Consider the following 23,442-nt stretch of genomic DNA (forward strand, 5'->3'; position numbering starts at 1 on the left):
AATGTGTAGAGTCTAAGTACAGGACAAAAAACCTCACTACAGAGAATTTCACAAGTAACAAAGCAGAAAATGCAGCTCTGCTCGGGGATATCCACTTTACTTTCTGCTACGTGCCTCAAACAAATATCTTTAAAAGATTTGATGTCACTAACCTGCCAAATTTTATGATTATTTCATACTCAAAAGGGCTCATTCTATTTATGTGGACCTTGTGAACACTAAGCTTCCAGGCAGACTGATGAAACATCCTGTGTCATTCTACTAGCAGAAGTTCCACCTAACCAGCCAATCAGATTTGCTCTGACTTGATCGAGAAAGCGTTTTCCAGTTTTGTGTGCCATAAGCATCAGATGGTTAGTGCACTGACTGTGGGTGTTCTGTGGGCATGCTGTCTGAGGCTGAGACTAACCAAAAATATATTTAATAATAGACATTAAAAATATTTTAAAGCTTTAAAAGAAATCATGTAAAAGTTAAGTTAAATATGAATTAATGGCTTTTAAAGATTTTGAAGCACTCATACACCTATGACAAAAGTATGACAATTAATCGTCATAATCGTTAAAGCCCTAAAACAGACAATTAATCGTCACAACCGTTATTCTTTGTTTGACAATTAATTGTCAGCCAAATTTCATAATTGTGACAGACCTTATCATGGCTTCTGATCCGCCAAACTAAAATACCAAGAGCAAGCAGCACAGAATGTGTAAGGAGCCATTCACACAGAACAAATTCTTGCATTCTAAAACAGCTATATAGAGCACAGATGAAAACTCGGTGCAGGACGTGTCCTGTGGAAAAGTCAAAAATGTATTGCTGTGGACTGTAAGCCAGTGATAAGCTTATCTTTAATTATATGAAACAATTAATTATTCTAAACCCACTTTTTGTAATGTTTATTCAGTGCTTTACTCGTCTACCACAATGATGTTATGTCTTTGGATTATTTTCATTTTGGGGCTTTCCTCAGCAAACATTAACATATAGGATTATTTCCAGTTAATTTGATTAATTATCAGTGTGTCATGTAACTAATTCGATCCAATCCTTATATATCATATACAGTATATGTCCATATGCTTGAAATGGCAACAAAAGAAAATGGAGAACATAAGAACACTTTTAGTTTACAAATTGATTTAAAATGTCAGCCTGTCCCACACAATTGGTGCCTTCGTTTTTATATAGATTGTGTTAAAAGCTACAGTTTACCAGTGTATCATGATTTCCCATGAGTGGAGTCTAAAAGGCTGATGGTCCACTTTGGGAAAAGCCTTAAGTCTTTTTCAAAATGTAATTGTCTACAATAACATAAATAAAACAAAATAACTCAGTTACTTGGAGTTTCCAAATAAAAATCTTAACATATTTGATTGTGAAGTTGTTATTATATTTAAAAAGCTCAAATAAATGGGTTTAATTGGTTTAAATTTGCAGTTTATTCATTACAACCCTGAAGTTTAGTGCTTTATAAAAAGTAGTCCTGTCAGTTGGTTAAAATATGTAATCACGATTAATCACATGATTTTTCGTTGTTAATCATGATTAATTGCAGATTTTGAAAGTGCTGAAATTTGACTCTATATATCTATTCCGGTAAAAATGCATTTAGTTCCTTCTTAGAAAATAATTATAAAAGAAAATATATTTATAATTACTTTCCAAACAATGACATTCACAGTATAAAGATTGAAATGCACTAAAACTGCACCAATTCAAGTAACATTAAACATTTCCCAAAGTCTTAGTAGGAGGTTGATTAATTGAAAGAACTAGTACCCAAAGGTTGCATATTCATTGAAATGGGCAAAAAATCACTTAAACCCTCAGTTTCCACAATATTAATCAGCCAGCAGGCTGTGGCTATCCACTTTGCTACAGCAATACTGATTCACATGATTCATGACAGGGTGTCAACACACCACTGAATGTTAGCGTCAAGCGCTGCTTTGAACTGCAAATAAAAAGCGCTGCAGAGAACATCTAGTTTTGCTTATAGCGCTGGCACTGCCAAAATAATGATGAATTATTTGCAGGAAAAGTCAAATGCTGTCCGCCAGTGCTTTATGGATGAGGCTTCAGATATTCGTTTTTTGCCAGAACACTTTTGTCAATATTTGTCTAGTGTTACACCTACAAACCCCTCCTCTATCAGTGACTTAATACTGAAATCCAATTCTTCATCTTGCCGACTTGATCCTGCTCCTACATCTCTCCTTAAACTCTGTAATTTTGTCATCTCTGCACCTATCTCACATTTCATAAACAGATCTCTAGCCTCTGCTTCTCTCCCTTTACCACCTAAAATTGTGGCAGTAACTCCAGTCCTTAAAAAAACCTAACTTGGACCATACTGTTCTTTCAAATGTTTGCCCTATCTCTAACTTACCATTCATTTCCAAAATACTGGAAAGTGTTGTTGCCTCCCAGTTACAATCTTTCCTTGTTCAAAATAATCTTTTTGACCCCTTTCAATCTGGCTTTCGCCCTCTTCACAGTACTGAAACCTCCCTCGTAAGGGTTGTCAATGACCTACTACTCTGTGGTGACTCTGGTTCTCTCTCCATTCTTCTATTACTTGATCTTAGTCTGCTTTTGATACTGTCTGCCATTAATTACTTCTCTCCCGCCTCTCGGATGTTGGTGTCACTGGTACTGCTGTCTGCTGGCTTTCTTCATACCTCACGGATAGACAGTTTTACATTTCAATGCAGGATTATCAGTCGCCTACTGTCTCCCTGAAATTAGGTGTCCCTCAGGGATTGGTTCTTGGACCTCTACTGTTCATTTTATATATACTGCCTTTGGGTCAAGTCAAGTCAAGTGATTTTTATTTGTATAGCGCCTTTCACAACACACATCGTTTCAAAGCAGCTTTAGACAAAATCATGCATTGACAGAAAATGAAACTGTAATATCTATAATGTCTTAGAGTCATCATTGTGTAGTTTGATAAAATACGATTGTGAATTGTATTTAAAAATAAGTAATTAAATAATAATTGTATTTAGAACCCCGTGAGCAAGCTGAAGGTGACTGTGGCAAGGAACACAAAACTCAATAAGATGTTGGTTAATGGAGAAAAATAACCTTGGGAGAAACCAGGCTCACTGGGGGGGCCAGTTCCCCTCTGGCTAACATTATGAATATAATGCCAATATTACTTAATTATGTATAGTGCAAGTCATGGTTTAAAATTATTAAACCAAGTAAGTGTTAAGGGTCTTACTGATGTCAGATGCTCTGGAACCCAAAATGCATTTAACAATAGTGGCTGGAGTCTATTTCCACATTCCTTACAATAGAATCACCAATTATTAGGGCTCTTTCAACATGAACCTCAGTGGGTGCATCACTGAGTGGGGAGAATCGATTGGAAACCCTAACAGGAATGGGAGAGCAGTGTCGCTTTGCTGAGCGAGTATGCCACTGAGACGTCACCCAAATGCTGCGGGGGCTCTAGAGCCAGAACCAAAGTGTAGGTGTTGCTCGCTGTTCTACCCGCCTCCGAAACAGTATCTACTGGCTTCTCTTTCTCACTGACCTCCACTAGCATTCGGATGCGTGTCTCTAACTCATTAACCTTCTCTGTCAGCCTGACTAATTCCTTACATTTATCACATGTGAATCCCTCACTGCTGACGGAAGAAGCTATTGTAAACGTGACATGCAATGCAGGAAGAAATAACATGAGTGGATGCCATGACTTACCGCAATTGATTGTTGTTGATTGTTCCTGAGCGGTGAGGGTTTGAGATCGATGTGAATCACTCACACAATTGTTTGTTGTTATGGTTGTTCTTGATAAGCGGTGCTTTGAGATCGATGCAATAATCCATGTAACACAGAGGAGAAAAACAGGTGCGCGCTGTAAAATGCGCACAATTTAATCACAATAAAAATAGAAAGCAGATGCATGTGGAAAATGAATACAGTTAAATCGTGATTAGAGAATAATGCGGGGGAAACCCAATGCGGCTGAAAAATGGCAGATGTTAAAATGGCAGATTAAAAGCTGAAAATAGATAGATAAGTGATGCTAAAAAAGCTAGCAGGCTACAAACATAGACTTGAGCTAGGTGCCAGCAGCAACAGGTAAAATACACACAGATGAAACAGTAGAAAAGTGGAAAAACCCTAAACACATGGTAAAATGACAAAGGATAAAACGATGAATGTATGAGAATAAGAATAATCAATGCTAAGCAGGCTAGCAGGCTACAAACACTCGTGCAGCGTGCCGTCAGCAACAGGAACAGGAAGTCCAGTCAATTCTCATTCGTCGCCACGGTTTCAGTTACCACTGTTATGCCGATGACATTCAAATATGTTTCGTTTCGCATCAAATATAAAATAATGCTGCTTACATTTAAATCACTTCATGGTCTGGCACCTCTCTATCTTAGTGAATTGCTTCTCCCCTACAACCCGATCCGCTCGCTCAGGTCTTCTGCGTCCGGTCTCCTTTCTGTCCCTAGATTTCGCCTCTCTACTATGGGTGGCAGGTCATTCAGCGTAGTAACACCCAATATATGGAATTCACTCCCTCTGACTCTTCGCAGCATCTCTTCTATCTCTAAGTTTATATCTCAACTTAAAACTTTTTTGTTTTCTCTTTTGTTTCTTTTTTGTGTTATATGTCTTAATGTGCAATGCATTCACTCTCAATGACTGTACTATCTGAACTGTGTTTTTGTGACAGTTCATTTTTTTTGTATTATTGTGTTACTATTGTAAAGCGTCCTTGAGCTCTGGAAAGGTGCTATATAAATTAAATGTATTATTATTAATATATTTCATCTGAGTTGTCCGGTAAGACGGAAGTGCAACGCGGTGCTGGGGAAACACTGATTCCTCACTCCAGTGAGTCATGTGTATACGGCTTTAGTTTCCTGCATGTGTGATAGTAGACAGTCCTTACATGGGAGAACTCCAATAAGCTAGCCTGCCGCTCGGATCCCTCATCAGTATCATGTACCGTAGACTTGATGTGTATCAGTGGTAATCAAATTCTGCCTTACAAATAGTACTTCTTTTTTTTTGTCCCAAGTCCCATCTGGGTTTGTTTTGTAAAAAAACAAATATGGATAAGAGGTCCTTTATCCATCACTTGATCACTGATACGGAATCGCTGTAGTGTGTTTGTGGTTTATGTGTCAGTATAATGTCCCCGGACACATCGCAAATGTTCTGCCCTACTCCAACCAGTGATAAATATTTTTAAATAATTGCTTTCGTAAATGTGTTAATTTCCACAGATCTACTAAAAAGACTAGTAAAGATTAGCATTACTGTATTATTAAGGCTACATATATATTAAAGGAAATAACTGTAAAACATAGTTGTTTTCATATCTTGTTGAATATGTAGGCAAAAAAACAAAATAAAAAAACGTCATGGTTACTGGTGTAACCTCCGTTCCCTGATGGAGGGAACGAGATGTTGGTGTCGATGTAGTGACACTAGGGGTCACTCTTGGGAGCCCGAGACACCTCTGGTCTTTGATAAAAGGCCAATGAAAATTGGAGAGTGGTATTTGCATGCCACTCCCCCGAACATACGGGTATAAAAGGAGCTGGTATGCAACCACTCATTCAGGTTTTACGCTGAGGAGCCGATATAAGGTCCGGCCATTTCAGCGGGTAGTTCAGCGTTGTGGCAGGAGGGACCAACGTCTCGTTCCCTCCAACAGGGAACGGAGGTTACACTAGTAACCATGACGTACCCTATCTGTCACTCACTCGACGTTGGTGTCGATGTAGTGACACTAGGTGTCCCTATACAAAACGCCACAAGGCTGAACTGTGTTACGTGAACTGGCGGTGTGCGGTGGGCAGACTTGCTGTGTGCCTCATAGCCAGCACACCAGGTCGACACGTAACCTCCCCCAACACAGTTATGAGTGTCGAACGGCCCTTTTTGGGGACAAGTCGACTACCCAGAGATAGAGACAGGCTTAACCCAGTCGTGGCCTCTTTCCCCTTCTCTTTTTCCACTCCCTAAAAGAGAAGGGGATTATCTGACTGGGCCGCCAGGTCTAGTCGGGGGGTGTCCCTCCCAAGGGGAGGACACCGCGGAGACCACACCTTGCCCCAAGAGAGGGGGGGATATTTAAGTGGAAGAATACATCACATGGTCTTTCCAACCATGTGGAGAGCCTTCAAGGTAGATCCTACCCAATGGGGGAGGAGTTGCTACAACATGGAGACTGGGGCAGAGGGGCTCTGCCCAAGGAAGACGCAGTTTGCCAGCAGGGAAATGAATTAGCGGAAGATATAGATTGCATGGGGTTAGCCTTACAGGGAACCGCCACATGCGGAGCACCTACCCCAGAACCGGGCTCTTAGTTAGCACGTGTACTGGGCCGGCAGCGAGTCTCTCCGAAAACTCGACTGCCACAGGGCTCGGAGGAAGTCAACCAGGGAACAACTTTTGTGAACACTACTGGGAATTAACAGCGCACGTCTTCAGCTCAAAAGGAGGTGGAAGGCGCTATGTGCAAGCGATACACCCGGCCGGCTATCCCGGGCTTATCCGCTTGTGTTGCGTGCCACTACCTGGGACGAAACCGGTTCCACCCAGAGGTTGTAGAACCTTGCAAAGGTGTTGGGTTTTGCCCAGCCCGCTGCTCTGCAAATGTCTGTTAGAGAGGCACCTCTGGCCAGGGCCCAAGAAGCCGCTACACCACGGGTAGAATGGGCTCGTAGCCCTACCGGGGGCGGCATGTTTTGGGCGAGATATGCCATAGTTATGGCGTCAATGAGCCAGTGGGCGATCCTCTGCTTGGAGACAGCGCTTCCTTTCCGCTGTGCACCAAAGCAGACAAAGAGCTGCTCAGAGACTCTAAAGCTCTGCGTGCGATCCAAATAGATGCGTAAAGCGTGCACCGGACACAGCAACAACAGGGCTGGGTCTGCGTCCTCCTGGGGCAGCGCTTGCAGGTTCACCACCTAGTCCCTAAAAGGAGTGGTGGGAACCTTGGGCACATAGCCCAGTCGGGGTCTCAGGATCACGTGAGAATAGCCCGGACCGAACTCCAGGCACGTTGCCTTAAGCTCGGCTGACTGCAAAGCTCAAAGGGGGCTCTCTGTAGACCCTGAAAAACTACAGAGGTCCGATGAGGGAACGAGGCGCGGCCTGGAGGGATTCAGCCTCCTGGCGCCTCTTAGGAACCTGGTGATCAGATCATGCTTCCCTAAGGACTTACCGTCGACAGCGTCGTGGTGTGCTGCTATGGCAGCAACGTACACCTTCAAGGTGGAAGGGGACAGCCTCCCTTCCAACCTCTCTTGCAGGAAGGAAAGCACTGATCTGACTGCGCATCTCTGGGGGTCTTCCTGACGGGAAGAATACCACTTAGCGAACAGACGCCACTTAAAGGCATACAGGCGCCTCGTAGGGGGAGCCCTAGCCTGAGTGAACGTGTCTACCATCGCAGGTGGGAGACAGGTTAGGTCTTCCGCGTCCCGTCCAGGGGCCAGACATGGAGATTCCAGAGGTCTGGGCGCGGGTGCCGGATGGTGCCCCTTCCCTGAGAAAGAAGGTCCTTCCTCAGGGGAATTTGCCCGGGGGGAGCTGTCGCGAGGAGCGTGAGGTCCGAGCACCACGTCTGGGCGGGCCAGTAGGGTGCTTACTAGGACGACCTTCTCCTCGTCCTCCCTGACCTTGCACAGGGTCTGTGCGAGCAGGCTCACTGGGGGAAAACACGTATTTGTGAATGCCAGGGGACCAGCTGTGTGCCAGCGCGTCTATGCCGAGGAAGGCCTCGGTCAGGGCGTACCAAAAGTTTTAGTGGAACCGCTGTTTTCTGTTTGAACGCCTTCAAACAGGCCAGCACCGACTGGGCGCGCTCGTTCGTAAGGTGCGCCGTCAAGGAGACTGAGTCCAACTCCAAACCAAGAAAAGAGATGCTCTGAACCGGGAGGAGCTTGCTCTTTTCCCAGTTGACCCGAAGCCCTAGTCGGCTGAGGTGTGAGAGCACCAGGTCCCTGTATGCGCATAACACGTCTCGAGAGTGAGCTAAGATTAGCCAGTCGTCGAGATAGTTGAGAATGCGAATGCCCACCTCCCTTAACGGGGCAAGGGCAGCCTCTGCGATCTTCGTAAAGACGCGAGGAGACAGGGACAGGCCGAAAGGGAGGACTTTGTACTGATACGGGCAGTGGTAGCTCAGCGGTTAAGGCTCTGGGTTACTAATCAGAAGGTTGGGGGTTCAAGCCCCAGCACCGCCAAGATGCCACTGTTGGGCCCTTGAGCAAGGCCCTTGACCCTATCTGTTCCAGAGGCACTGTATCATGGCTGACCCTACACTCTGACCCCAGCCTAGCTGGGATATGTGAAAAAGAAGAATTTCACTGTATATGTGCAAATGATAAATAAAGAAAATTATTAATTATAATTATATTAATTATCTTTGTAAAGACACGAGGAGACAGGGACAGGCCGAAAGGGAGGACTTTGTACTGATACGCCTGACCCTCGAACGCGAACCGCAGGAAGGGTCTGTGTCGAGGAAGGATCGAGACGTGAAAGTACGCATACTTCGGGTGTACCGCCGCAAACCAATCTTGATGCCGGACGCTCGCTAGAATGCATCTTTGCGTCAGCATCTTGAACGGGAGTCTGTGTAAAGCCCAGTTCCTTTTTTCGGTACAATGAAGTAGGGGCTGTAAAACCCTTTCTTCATCTCGGCTGGAGGGACAGGTTCTATCGCATCCTTCCGTAGGAGGGTAGCGATCTCCGCGCAAGGTAGCAGCGTTTTCGTCTTTCACCAAGGTGAAGTGGACACCGCTGGACCTGGGCGGATGCCCGGCAAAGTGAATCGCGCAGCCGAGTCGGATGGTCCGGACCAGCCCTCGTGACGGACTGGAAGGTGCAAGCCATGCGTCCAAGTTCCGCGCAAGGGGGACCAAAGGGACAATGTCATCGGATGTACCGGCAGGTGGGGCCTCGCGGCGGGGCGGAGCTTGAGGTGCCACACCACGTCGTGGCCGTGCTGAGTCCGAGGACATCGAAGCACTTACCTGGCTCCTTGTGACCACCCCCGGAACAGCCTGGGACGGGGGAGGAAGAGGCCTGTCCTCGTGACCCGTGGAGACTGTCACATCGGGGGCGGATTTGTGCCACAGCTGGGCGCTCAGGGCGGGAGACCGCCGCTGGAGCACCAACCTGCCAAATGGAGTGGTGGACGGTGGTCGTGATTCCAGCTGTACACACCGGATACGTGACCCAGGGAACAAGGAAACCACTCTTACTGAGCTCTTGAGTACTGCAGCCACTTGGGCATGCATTGCAATTAAATGCAAAAGGTAACAAAAATATGAAGATCTGCTTACCAGCTCCAGAGCAGCGGGTTTCGTTGTCCCTGGGTCGCCCGTCTCAAGGGCGCTTTGAAGCCTTTCACGGGTTCTGAGCGGCCGCGAGACGGGTGGCGTCTGCTTCCTGCGGTGGGCTCCACGCCGGGGCCAGGCCGAAGGGGCGGGCTGCGGCAGAGCCGGTGCAGTCACCGCAGGGGGATGCCCTTGGAAAGCATGTCGTCATCTCCGCGTCAGCCTTTGACTGGGCGATCGACCCCGAAGGGAGGAGCTCATCACTTTCGCGGGCGCCGAATAAGAGGTCGAACTCGCTGTGAGACGAGCCGGCGGACTCACCCGGAAGCCCGATCGGGGCAGATGAGCGTACTGGGGAATGGGAGGTCCGTGGGGGGATACCCGGCGGAGGCGGTCCCACTGGGGTCCCCAAATCGCCCCCAGTGCTAGCCGCGCTAGCCTCAAACCCATGGGTAAAAGGACCGAGGCGGGTTCTCTGGGGTGGCTCGCTTTCTTACGAAGGCGAGCCGCGACCGCAACGTTGCCATGGACATATTTTCGCAATGAGAATATGACCATCCACGAACGCTGTCTCCGCGTGAGCAGTGCCCAGACATTGACAGTGATCGTGACCGTTAGAAGGTGAGAGATAACGAGCACAACCAGGAATAACACACAATTGGAAAAGCATCTTTAAAAAGACGCGTCTTTAAAAAGACGTTCCGTGTGTGCGCTCTTTTAGAGAAATATACTCTTTTAGAGGGGAAAAATGCTCTTTCAGAAAATATACTCTCTAGTTTTTCTGCCGAAGCGCCCAGGGGCATTCTCTGCAGTGCACCAGTGCAGAGGAGGGAGAAGCCGCTGAAATGCGCCGTCAGATCCAGCAGAGGTGAATGAACAGTTGGATTCAGCTCAGTGAGCATGACCGTTCGGCTCCGAAGAGAAAATCTGAATGAGTGGTTGCATACCAGCTCCTTTTATACCCGTATGTTCGGGGGAGTGGCATGCAAATACCACTCGCCAATTTTCATTGGCCTTTTATCAAAGACCAGAGGTGTCTCGGGCTCCCAAGAGTGACCCCTATTGTCACTACATCGACACCAACGTCGAGTGAGTGACAGATAGGGAACATAAATTTTGTAGATGATCTTGTAGTTGTAGTCAAAATTTTAACCTAAACACTGTACATTGAAAATTCAGGTCCATAATAAAGTAGGTTACTTGGTGTTGTGGATGTCAACTTTTAATGACTTTAAAAAGGAAAAAAAAAAAACTTCAACTAACTGAGGATAAATGTGGTTTATATTTAATTCAATACATTTTATTAAAATGTATTTCTAAGAAATGTGTAAGTTCTGGTTGTTTTTTGCTCAGTGTTTTGGCTTTTGCTTTGTGAGACTGTTATATCAAATGAAAGCCTGCATGCAACTTGGTGAAGTCTTTAAAGGTATATTCTGGGTTCAATACAAGTTAAGCTCATTCAACAGCATTTGTGGCATAATGTTGATTACCACAAAATTTAATTGTGACTCATTCCTCCTTTTCTTTAAAAAAAGCAAAAATCAAGGTTACAGTGAAGCACTTACAGTGGAAGTGAATGGGGGCCATTTTTTTAACGTTAAAATTCTCTCTTTTTTCTTTTTTTTTTCTTCAAAAGTATAACCAGAAGACTTGAAGGATATGAGTGTAAACATGTCAACAAACCTTAAAACGACTGTAAAAATGTCTATGTAAAAAGATTTGCTTCTCATAATACACAAGTTTTAACAGAATAATTAATTCAAGTGCTTTTATGAAATTATAAGCTTCATATTTCTGTTTAAACCCTCCAAAAATGGGCCATATTCACTTTTATTGTCCCCATTCATTTCCATTGTAAGTGTCTCTCTGTAACCTCGATTTTTGCTTTTTTTAAAGAAAAAGAGGAACGAGTCAAAATTAACTTTTATGGTAATCAGCATTATGCCACAAATGCTGTCGATTTAGCTTAATTTGTACTGAACCCGAAACATTCCTTTAATGTATATTCAATATGAGAATATACACAAATACAGTACACTCTTATGCACTCCTACTACACATTTCTTAAAAAGAGAGTACCTAAACAGATATGTCTCGCCAGTTTTTTTTTTTTTTTTACAATAGCAAGAGCTAAAAAAGGCATTGTCAGCCTCCTTGAAGAAGCATCAAATATGTCAGATCTGTTCTTACTATGGTTATTGTTTTTGATTTCACTGTTACTTGTTGTCACTGTCATGTGAGCAGCAGATACATGATTGGTCTTAGCAAAAGTTGTTTCCATGGTTTCACATGGAGCACAAAAATATAGAGGCCGTACACAGCGCTATTAGCTGCAATTTAGATAATCATATTTCGTGACTAAATGTAATAAAGTAATGAAATAGATATGGGAATTATGGAAATGGAAATTTTCAGTTGTAAGTTTTAATGGTATATTAGAATTTTATGACATATCAGCTCCAGCTAGGGAAAAAAAATTGTTGATGTGTTTCACATGTAATAAAACCTTTATTTGAGAGAGAACAAAAGGTAAATGAACAAAAAGATTAAATGTAATGTTGAAGTTGTTTCATGTATTTGAGGTTGGAAGAATAAAGACATTGAATGGACCTTAGTGAATTGACTGTAATATGACAGTAGTTCATTCATGTTTCAATGAAATCTGATCTAAGCCTGAACATGAACTGATCAAACCTACCATTCATATGCAAATGTAATTAAATCTGCATAACATCCTTGTGCATATTATTGACCTTATAGATACTGACAATGAAAACCTCAACTTTTATATTATATTCATTTTTCAGCCCTGTGGACCCTGGTCTCTCTTGCTCTCTCTCTCTCTCTCTCTCTCTCTCTCTCTCTCCCCCTGGCTCTGTCTTTCAGGAGGTGTAATTAGTTTCAGTATCAGGGTGGTTTTACTGGTTCAGGGAGCTGAGTGAGTTTGACTGGGGTCCTGCCCTTTCAGATATGCTGTATTTGGATATGCTAATAGTTTGTCCTCTTTTGATTGGTTAATTAACCTGAGATTAAGTTGTCCCGTCACAGGTGGGGTGGTGAAAAGTGTGAAGGTTGCACAGAAACACACATCCCAATATACTGGTGTGAGTTAAATCATAGTTAACTTAACTAAGTTTTCCTATAACAGATGTATTTGCGGCTGCTTTTGTCTTGTGAGTTATTGCTCAGTTTTCTTTTAGGTTAATGACAATACTGTTGACTGAAATCTCATTAGGAAACAATTATGAAGTGTGAAATGAAATATTGGACCTTTTAGACTAATATTCATTAGTGTGTGGACGTGATACAGAAGGCTGTGTGTTCTAGTTATCAACTGATATGGGTTTTGTAATGGCCGATGCCGATATCCAGAGAGCAGGGTGGCCGATAGGCCGATACAATGCTGATATATCACACAATTTAATATAGTAAATGACAAGTATAAAATTGCTAAAAAAATTGTATACTCTTATTTAGGACTATATTTACTCAGTTTCACACAAAACTTTAACTTTGTAAAATATTATCTAAAATAAATTATATTGTATTTTAAATGGTAGTTGGCAGTTTCTTCTGATTTCTGTTTAGTCATCAAATTTTAGTAATTTATTTGCACATTAATAAATTGTTAATATATTAGGAAGAAGGAAATAACAGTACACACAGTAGTCCAGCAACTATAGATGGTATGTCCATGTTAGCAATTGAATTTTTTATTTTTTTTAATTTTGGATTTTTCCCCTTTTTTCTCCCAATTTGGAATGCCCAATTCCCAATGTGCTTTTTAAGTCCTCGTGGTCGTGTAGTGATTTGCCTCAGTCCGGGTGGCAGAGGACGAATCCCAGTTGCCTCCACATCTGAGAATGTCAACCTGCACATCTTATCACATGGCTTGTTGAGCATGTTGCCACGGAGACATAGCACGTGTGGAGGCTTCACGCCATCCACCGCGGCAACCATGCTCAACTCACCACGTGCCCCACCGAGAACGAACCACATTATAGCGACCACGAGGAGTTTACCCCATGTGACTCTACCCTCCCTAGCAACCGGGCCAATTTGGTTGCTTAGGAGACCTGGCTGGAGTCACTCAGCACGCCCTGGAATTCGAACTAGCAAGCTAGCAACTCCAGGGGTGGTAGCCAGCGTATTTTACCACTGAGCTACCCAGGCCCCAGCAATCGCATTTTCTAAAAAAATACAGAATCAAAGCAATTGTACATAGATTGCATAGTGAATAAGTCTAGTGGTCGACCGAAATGGGTTTTTTAATGGCCGATGCTGATGCCGATATCCAGAGAGCAGGGTGGCCGATAGGCCGGTACAATGCCGATATATCACACAATATAATATAGTAAAAAACAAACATAAAATTGCACCAAAAAAAAAAAAAAAGCACTGTATAGTGCTTATTTAGCACAATTTCACACAAAACTAAACAAATAATATTGTATTTTAAATGGTAGATGGCAGTTTCTTCAGATTTGTTTAGTCATCAGTTTTTTTGTAATTTATTTGCACATGAAGAAATTATTAATATATTAGGAAGAAGGAAATAACAGTACACACAGTAGTCCAGAAACCATGGATGGCATGTCCACGTTAGCAATTGCATTTTCTCAAAAAATACATAATCAAACCAATATCACATACAGTATATTGTGAATAACACATTTAATAGCACACATGAAGCACTTTTACCTTGGGCTGCATCCGAAAACGTTGGCAGCTTATTTGCTACCTTGCTGCCTAATCAGTTAATGGCTTAACTGACAGCTGTTTTGAATGAATGGAACTCTTAAGGAAACTGGGGCCGGTTGCACCAGCTGTGCGCAAGTTCAAACTTAGCCTAGCTGTGGCATAAATGGGCACTAAGTCACAATTTATGCACTACTAAATATTTGAGCGATGCACCATTAAACTTAGGTAGAACATAACCCTACGTATAAACTAAATATTTACGGAAGCCTCCGACCAGACGTAACAGATGTAATAAAAAAGCTGATATTTTATGACATCAATGAGCTCATGTTTTTTGTGACAGGTTTCAGTCCTTTCGACATACATTATGATGTTGACATTTACACTTGTTTACATTTATGAGAGAGAGAAAAAAACGTACTTTTAAGCGGCTCTTCAACATGAAACTGATCTAACGGTGCAGTTTTCAGTGTACGTAGTCCGGTGTCAAGTTTCAACACATTCAAAATATATATAGAATATTAAAATGAATAAATGTCTATTTTTCCAGCCTGTTGTATTAGTATTTATTTATCACCCCTCATTTATTTTAGATACAGTTCCTATATATTGTTATTTACACAGGGCAAATATACTATTTATCAAATCTACTTTTATTACGTATCATATTTTAATGGGGATATAATTTATTACAGCTTACAGTTACATGAGAAAACAAGGTTTGAACATCAACTGTAACGATCAAATTGAAGTTCATGGATTTTTAGCACTTCTGTGTATAAATATGAAGGCTGCTTATTGGATAAATACAGGTAAACGTCATAATATGTGACTACGCATTATTTTACAGAGAGCTTACGACCTACTAGTTAAGTCTTGCCTTAAGAACAGGTGGTGCAACCAAATTAAGCACTGACTTAGTTACAAACTAACTAGTAGTTACTAAGCCCTTAGTGTGAACTTTACATCCTAACTCACGTGAGAACTTATGCACAACTGGTGCAACCCCACCCTGGTCTCTGAATAGTTTGAAAAGTACCTTATTTTCATCGTACCTCCGTATACAGCCTCCAGAGGCAGCATTTTCCTGGTTTCGGACGCAGCCTTGAAGTTGCACTCATGCGCTCGTGCGGATCCAGCGTGAGCCTCAATCTCCTGACAGTTTAAACGGCCTGGATTGCTTACTTGGATTGTTACGGAGTGACCATCATGATTTGTGAATGAGATGAACTTTTGATCCTGATCCTAAAGTTTTTGATTCTGGCTGATAGAATACGCACTTCAGAGGAAGATATTAGATGAGTGCTCGACGTGAAGAAAAGATGAATTTTCGTGAGGTTTGTGAATGACATCTCTTTAAATGAGATATCTGCATATTTGCAAATGGTATATAATAGAAGTTTTATTTATATTTGCCTTATATCATTAGAAAAGTTACAGGGAACTGCTGAGGAGAAGTGAAAAGACAAATACTCCTTTGTTCACTGTTGTTTGAGAGTGTGCTCAGAATGTTTTGTCAGATGGGAAGAGTGGAGCATTTTACTTGACATGTTTCAGCGTGACATTTGACAGCTTGAGCATGTTTGTGTTTTTTCATATGTGTGTACAGCGTTGTTTTTTCCCCTGATCATCATTACCTCTATCAGGCTGTCCTGGCTCTGAGTACATTGCCTCTTATTCTGCTGTCATCTCCAGATAATAAAATTTACACCTAATATTTTCTCTCATCCATCACTGTGAGGCTGCCTGACAGATATTTTATCATTTAGTGTAGCACATTAAAAGCATTGTAGCTGGGTAAATGTGTAAATTGATATTGCTTGGCGATTTGTTACATTTCCGTATGTTTTTCTTTCAGGTGATCCTGATTCTGACTAAACTGTTCGACTTTAACCTTGGAACTGTGACAGAGAGTTCACTCTGGAGGTAAACCCACTTATGTGCATAGAAACACATTATTCACTTTAGGCATCCATGCCCTGGTGCTTCTGGTAAACATCTTTATGAACGCACGTAAGTACAGAATCCCCTGGCCTACACCAAGGTAAAGTTTGTTAGTGAAATGGAGTGTGTTAGAGCCTTTCCTTTTTTTTTTTTCTCAGTAGTCTGTAGTGCGAGCACAGGGACTATTTTATTTATTTATTAACAGTGTATATAAAAGGGCAGGGATAGGAAAGCTAGCCTTCTTGTAATAGTAACTCAACATCCCTGTTACCAGTTCTTATAGGGTTAGTTTACCAACAATGAAAATTCCCTCATCATTTACTCACACTCATGCAATCCCAGATGTGTATAACTTTCTTTTTTTTGTTGAACACAAACAAAGATTTTTAGAAGAATATCTCAGCTCTGTGGGTCCATATAATGCAAGTGAATGGTGACCAGTACTCCAAAAGCTCCATTAAGGAGATAAAGTCAGCAAAAAGTACACTGTAAACATTTTTTATTGTGTGAAATTACAGTATATTCCCAGTTAATAATTGCATTAATAGTTGCATTACTCTCACAGTAATTTCATAGTAGGACTTCTCTTGTGTCTAACTGGTTAATGAAAACTTTATAATGTGAATTCACAGTAAACAAGAGTAGTAAATTACTGTGATGTTAGAAACATTCTGCTGTTGAATCACAGTAATTTATCAAGCATGACTTACAGCACTTTATTGTGTTTTAATGGTTTTCATTTAAATGAAATTCACTGTGAAGTTGCAGTTAGTTACTGCCTTAAAGCTGCTGTACTTTCACAATAACTTACTGAAGAACGTGCACGGTTCTTTACTGCTAAATTACAACTCCACAATGACAATTCACAGTAAGCGTGTCCTGTGAATTACTGTGATGTAGCAAAATGTTGCTGTGTAATTTAAGTAAATTGCGATGTTGAAGTTGCAGTACTGTACTGTGTTTTAAAGGCTTCATTCAGCAGTATTTCACTGTGACATTACAGTTGTGGCCTTAGCCGCAGTACTGGGACTACAAGTTACTGTCAAATTTCTACAATTTTATTCCACTTAAATAGTGTGAGAGCTCAGTGGCCTGGGCCACGAGGTTACTGTGATGCAGAAGTATTCTGCTGTATAATTACTGTGTGTAGCTTATGGTATAGATGTGCATTTTTATATATTTCCTTTGATATCACAGTAATATCTTTCATTTAACTTTACAATATTGCCTACTGCTTACCATACATTCACAGTATTTCATGTTAAGATATCTACAGTACATTGCTATGAATATACACTGGTGGCCAAAAGTTTGGAATAATGTACATATTTTGCTGTTTCGGAAGGAAATTGGTACTTTAATTCACCAAAGTGGCATTAAACTGATCACAAAGTATAGTCAGGACATTACTGATGTAAAAAACAGCACCATCACTATTTGAAAAAAGTCATTTTTGATCAAATCTAGACAGGCCCCAGTAATCATGCTAAATTGCTAATTTGGTACTAGAAAATCACTTAAAGCTATTTGGTTCGTTAAATTAAGATTAACATTGTCTTTGTGTTTGTTTTTGGGTTGCCACAGTGTGCAATAGACTGGCACGTCTTAAGGTCAATATTAGGTCAAAAATGGCAAAAAGAAACAGCTTTCTCTAGAAACTCGTTAATCAATAATTGTTTTGAGGAATGAAGGATATACAATGCTTGAAACTGCCAGAAAACTGAAGATTTCATACAAAGGTGTACACTACAGTCTTTAAAGACAAAGGGAAACTGGCTCTAACAAGGACAGAATGAGATGTGGAAGGCCAGATGTACAACTAAACAAGAGAATAAATACATCAGAGCCTCTAGTTTGAGAAATAGACGCCTCACATGTCCTCAGCTGACAGCTTCATTGAATTATACCCACTCAACACCAGTTTCATGTACAACAGTAAAGAGAAGACTCAGGGGTGCAGGCCTTATGGGAAGAATTGCAAAGAAAAAGTCACTTTTGAAACAGAAAAACAAAAAGAAAAGGTTAGAGTGGGCAAAGAAACACAGACATTGGACAACAGATAATTGGAGAAAATTGTTATGGATCTTAACCCCATTGTGCTTTTGTGGGATCAGCTAGATTGTAAGGTGCAGTTTTAACACAAAAGTACTGGTACTACTACTTTCAAGGGAAAAAAAGAATAAATAAAATGAATAAATGAACAACATTACAAATAAAAACTTTTGCCACATATTCCTGGCAGAATACAGCAGAACTTAGGATACAATGTTGATCAGAAGTGCAAACAAATAACAATTCATGCATAAAATATATCATATTAAATGTATCTCATTCCTTCACCATACACCTTTAATGTTTAACTCTCATGTTGTCTTTGTTGACAGCCACTCAAAATCAAAAAAATTTCTGCAGAAGACTGCAAACTTTCTGATTGATGCCACCATGCTTTTTTCTTGATTTAGAGCCTGTTTGCAGATTAATTCCCAAGAAGCACCTATGTTAAAGGTTAATACAAATACTTTAGTAGCACCACAAAGAAACACAATAAAAACAAATATTGAATGCATATTTTTAAACAGAAAGAACATCCAAAAATTGCCATGTCTGTATGAAACACAAACGTCATGGTTACTGGTGTAACCTCCGTTCCCTGATGGAGGGAACAAGACGTTGGTGTCAATGTAGTGACACTAGGGGTCACTCTTGGGAGCCTGAGACACCTCTGGTCTTTGATAAAAGGCCAATGAAAATTGGCGAGTGGTATTTGTATGCCACTCCCCCGAACATACGGGTATAAAAGGAGCTGGTATGCAACCACTCATTCAGGTTTTACGCTGAGGAGCCGATATAAGGTCCGGCCATTTCAGCGGGTAGTTCAGCATTGTGGCAGGAGGGACCAACGTCTCGTTCCCTCCATCAGGGAACGGAGGTTACACCAGTAACCATGACGTTCCCTATCTGTCACTCACTCAACGTTGGTGTCGATGTAGTGACACTAGGGGTCCCTATACAAAACGCCACAAGGCTGAACTGTGTTACGTGAACTGGCGGTGTGCGGTGGGCAGACTTGCTGTGTGCCTCATAGCCAGCACACCAGGTCGACACGTAACCTCCCCCAACACAGTTATGAGTGTCGAACGGCCCTTTTTGGGGACAAGTCGACTACTCAGAGATAGAGACAGGCTTAACCCAGTCGTGGCCTCTTTCCCCTTCTCTTTTTCCACTCCCTAAAAGAGAAGGGGGATTATCTGACTGGGCCGCCAGGTCTAGTCGGGGGGTGTCCCTCCCAAGGGGAGGACACCGCGGAGACCACACCTTGCCCCAAGAGAGGGGGGGATATTTAAGTGGAAGAATACATCACATGGTCTTTCCAACCATGTGGAGAGCCTTCAAGGTAGATCCTGCCCAATGGGGGAGGAGTTACTACAACATGGAGACTGGGGCAGAGGGGCTCTGCCCAAGGAAGACGCAGTTTGCCAGCAGGGAAATGAATTAGCGGAAGATATAGATTGCATGGGGTTAGCCTTACAGGGAACCGCCACATGCGGAGTCCTACCCCAGAACCGGGCTCTTAGTTAGCGCGTGTACTGGGCCGGCAGCAAGTCTCTCCGAAAACTCGACTGCCACAGGGCTCGGAGGAAGTCAACCAGGGAACAACTTTTGTGAACACTACTGGGAATTAACAGCGCACGTCTTCAGCTCAAAAGGAGGTGGAAGGCGCTATGTGCAAGCGATACACCCGGCCGGCTATCCCGGGCTTATCCGCTTGTGTTGCGTGCCACTACCTGGGATGAAACCGGTTCCATCTGGAGGTTGTAGAACCTTGCAAAGGTGTTGGGTGTTGCCCAGCCCGCTGCTCTGCAAATGTCTGTTAGAGAGGCACCTCTGGCCAAGGCCCAAGAAGCCGCTACACCACGGGTAGAATGGGCTCGTAGCCCTACCGGGGGCGGCATGTTTTGGGCGAGATATGCCATAGTTATGGCGTCAATGAGCCAGTGGGCGATCCTCTGCTTGGAGACAGCGCTTCCTTTCCGCTGTGCACCAAAGCAGACAAAGAGCTGCTCAGAGACTCTAAAGTTCTGCGTGCGATCCAAATAGATGCGTAAAGCGCACACCGGACACAGCAACAACAGGGCTGGGTCTGCGTCCTCCTGGGGCAGCGCTTGCAGGTTCACCACCTGGTCCCAAAAAGGAGTGGTGGGAACCTTGGGCACATAGCCCGGTCGGGGTCTCAGGATCACGTGAGAATAGCCCGGACTGAACTCTAGGCACGTTTCACTGACAGAGAACGCTTGCAGGTCACCTACCCTCTTGATGGAAGTGAGCGCAGTCAGGAGGGCAGTCTTCAAGGAGAGTGCCTTAAGCTCGGCTGACTGCAAAGCTCAAAGGGGGCTCTCTGTAGACCCTGAAAAACTACAGAGGTCCGATGAGGGAACGAGGCGCAGCCTGGAGGGATTCAGCCTCCTGGCGCCTCTTAGGAACCTGATGATTAGATCATGCTTCCCTAAGGACTTACCGTCGACTGCGTCATGGTGTGCTGCTATGGCAGCAACGTACACCTTCAAGGTGGAAGGGGACAGCCTCCCTTCCAAACTCTCTTCTGACTGCGCATCTCTGGGGGTCTTCCCGACGGGAAGAACACCACTTAGCGAACAGACGCCACTTAAAGGCATACAGGCGCCTCGTAGAGGGAGCCCTAGCCTGAGTGAACGTGTCTACCATCGCAGGTGGGAGACAGCTTAGGTCTTCCGCGTCCCGTCCAGGGGCCAGACATGGAGATTCCAGAGGTCTGGGCGCGGGTGCCGGATGGTGCCCCTTCCCTGAGAAAGAAGGTCCTACCTCAGGGGAATTTGCCCGGGGAGAGCTGTTGCGAGGAGCGTGAGGTCCGAGCACCACATCAGGGCGGGCCAGTAGGGTGCTTACCAGGACGACCTTCTCCTCGTCCTCCCTGACCTCGCACAGGGTCTGTGCAAGCAGGCTCACTGGGGGAAAATGCATATTTGTGAATGCCAGGGGACCAGCTGTGTGCCAGCGTGTCTATGCCGAGGAAGGCCTCGGTCAGGGCGTACCAGAGCGGGCAGTGGGGAGGATTCTTGGGAGGCGAACAGGTGCACCTGTGCCTGTCGAATCGACTCCAAATCAGCTGGACCACCTGAAGGTGGAGTCTCCACTCTCCCTTGAGGGTAATCTGTTGTGACGGCGCGTCCGCCGAAGTGTTGAGATTGCCGGTATGTGAGTGGCTTGCAGCGACTTGAGGTGCTGCTGACTCCATTGGAGGAGACGGCGGGCGAGTTGTGACATACAGCGGGAGCGCAGACTGCCTTGGTGGTTGACATATGCTACCGCTGCCGTGCTGTCTGTCCGAACTTGCACGTGCTTGCCCTGGATCAACGGCCGGAACCTCCGCAGGGCGAGCAGAATTGCCAGTAACTCGAGGCAGTTGATGTGCCAACGCAGCCGCGGACCCGTCCAGAGGCCGGCGGCTGCGTGCCCGTTGCCAACAGCGCCCCAGCCCGTTTTGGAGGCGTCTGTCGTGACCACGACGCGCCTGGAGACCAGTTCTAGGGCAACACCTGCTCGTAGAAACGAGAGGTTGGTCCAAGGGCTGAAAAGTGACAGACCGACGTAATGGCCACGCGGTGTGTCCCGTGGCGCCATGCCCGTCTCGGGATTCAAGTCTGGAGCCAGTGCTGAAGCGGCCTCATATGCATCAACCCGAGCTGGGTGGCCACCGCCGAGGATGCCATATGCCCCAGGAGCCTCTGAAAAAGTTTCAGTGGAACCGCTGTTTTCTGTTTGAACGCCTTCAAACAGGCCAGCACCGACTGGGCGCGCTCGTTCGTAAGGTGCGCCGTCAACGAGACTGAGTCCAACTCCAAACCAAGAAAAGAGATGCTCTGAACCGGGAGGAGCTTGCTCTTTTCCCAGTTGACCCGAAGCCCTAGTCGGCTGAGGTGTGAGAGCACAAGGTCCCTGTGTGTGCATAACACGTCTCGAGAGTGAGCTAAGAGTAGCCAGTCGTCGAGATAGTTGAGAATGCGAATGCCCAGCTCCCTTAACGGGGCAAGGGCAGCCTCTGCGATCTTCGTAAAGACGCGAGGAGACAGGGACGGGCCGAAAGGGAGGACTTGTACTGATACCCTTGACCCTGGAACGCGAACCGCAGGAAGGGTCTGTGTCGAGGAAGGATCGAGACGTGAAAGTACGCATCCTTCGGGTCTACCGCCGCGAACCAATCTTGATGCTGGACGCTCGCTAGAATGCGTCTTTGCGTCAGCATCTTGAACGGGAGCATCTTTTCTGTGTAAAGCCCGGTTCAGTACTCGCAGGTCCAAGATTGGCCGCAACCCACCGCCTTTTTCGGTACAATGAAGTAGGGGCTGTAAAACCCTTTCTTCATCTCGGCTGGAGGGACAGGTTCTATCAGGTTCTATCGAGGGTAGCGATCTCCGCGCAAGGTAGCAGCGTTTTTGTCTTTCACCAAGGTGAAGTGGAGACCGCTGGACCTGGGCGGATGCCCGGCAAAGTGAATCGCGCAGCCGAGTCGGATGGTCCGGACCAGCCCTCGTGACGGACTGGAAGGCACAAGCCATGCGTCCAAGTTCCGCGTAAGGGGGACCAAAGGGACAACGTCATCGGATGTACCGGCAGGTGGGGCCTCGCGGCGGGGCGGAGTCCGAGGACATCGAAGCACTTACCTGGCTCCTTGTGACCATCCCCGGAACAGCCTGGGACGGGGGAGGAAGAGGCCTGTCCTCGTGACCTGTGGAGACTGTCACATCGGGGCCGGATTTGTGCCACAGCTGGGCGCTCAGGGCGGGAGACCGCCGCTGGAGCGCCAACCTACCAAATGGAGTGGTGGACGGTGGTCGTGATGCCAGCCGTACACACTGGATACGTGACCCAGGGAACAAGGAAACCACTCTTGCTGAGCTCTTGAGTACTGCAGCCACTTGGGCATGCAGCGCAATTAAATGCAAAAGGTAACAAAAAGATGAAGATCTGCTTACCAGCTCCAGAGCAGCGGGTTTCGTTGTCCCTGGGTCACCCGTCTCAAGGGCGCTTTGAAGCCTTTCACGGGTTCTGGGCAGCCGTGAGACGGGTGGCGTCTGCTTCCTGCGGTGGGCTCCACGCTGGGGCCAGGCCGAAGGGGCGGGCTGCGGCGGAGCTGGTGCAGTCACCGCAGGGGGACGCCCTTGGCGATGAGTAGATGGGGTGCGGGATCTTGAGCTGCGCCGGGGCAGGATATGCCGGCTAGCATCCATCTACTGCTCTACCATCGAGAACTGCTGGGCAAAGTCCTCGACGGTGTCACCGAATAGGCCCGCCTGGGAAATGGGGGCAGCAAGGAATCGTGTCTTGTCGGCCTCACCCATCTCGACCAGGTTGAGCCAAAGGTGGCGCTCCTGGACCACTAGTGTGGCCATCGTCCTCCCGAGAGACAGCGCCGTGACCTCCGTTGCTC

General features: G+C 45.0%; 1 protein-coding gene across 1 annotated transcript in view; it reads left to right on the top strand.

The window, feature by feature from the left end:
* Positions 1-23,442, top strand: part of sorcs3b (sortilin related VPS10 domain containing receptor 3b) — a 139,419-nt gene that overhangs the window by 24,707 nt on the left and 91,270 nt on the right. The window contains exon 2 of the mRNA XM_051722107.1: positions 15,892-15,959. Coding sequence (XP_051578067.1) covers positions 15,892-15,959 — 68 coding nt within the window. The remainder of the gene's footprint in view (positions 1-15,891; positions 15,960-23,442) is intronic.

This window comes from Myxocyprinus asiaticus, chromosome 17 (genome assembly GCF_019703515.2).
Source record: "Myxocyprinus asiaticus isolate MX2 ecotype Aquarium Trade chromosome 17, UBuf_Myxa_2, whole genome shotgun sequence".
Classification (NCBI taxonomy): Eukaryota; Metazoa; Chordata; class Actinopteri; order Cypriniformes; family Catostomidae; genus Myxocyprinus; species Myxocyprinus asiaticus.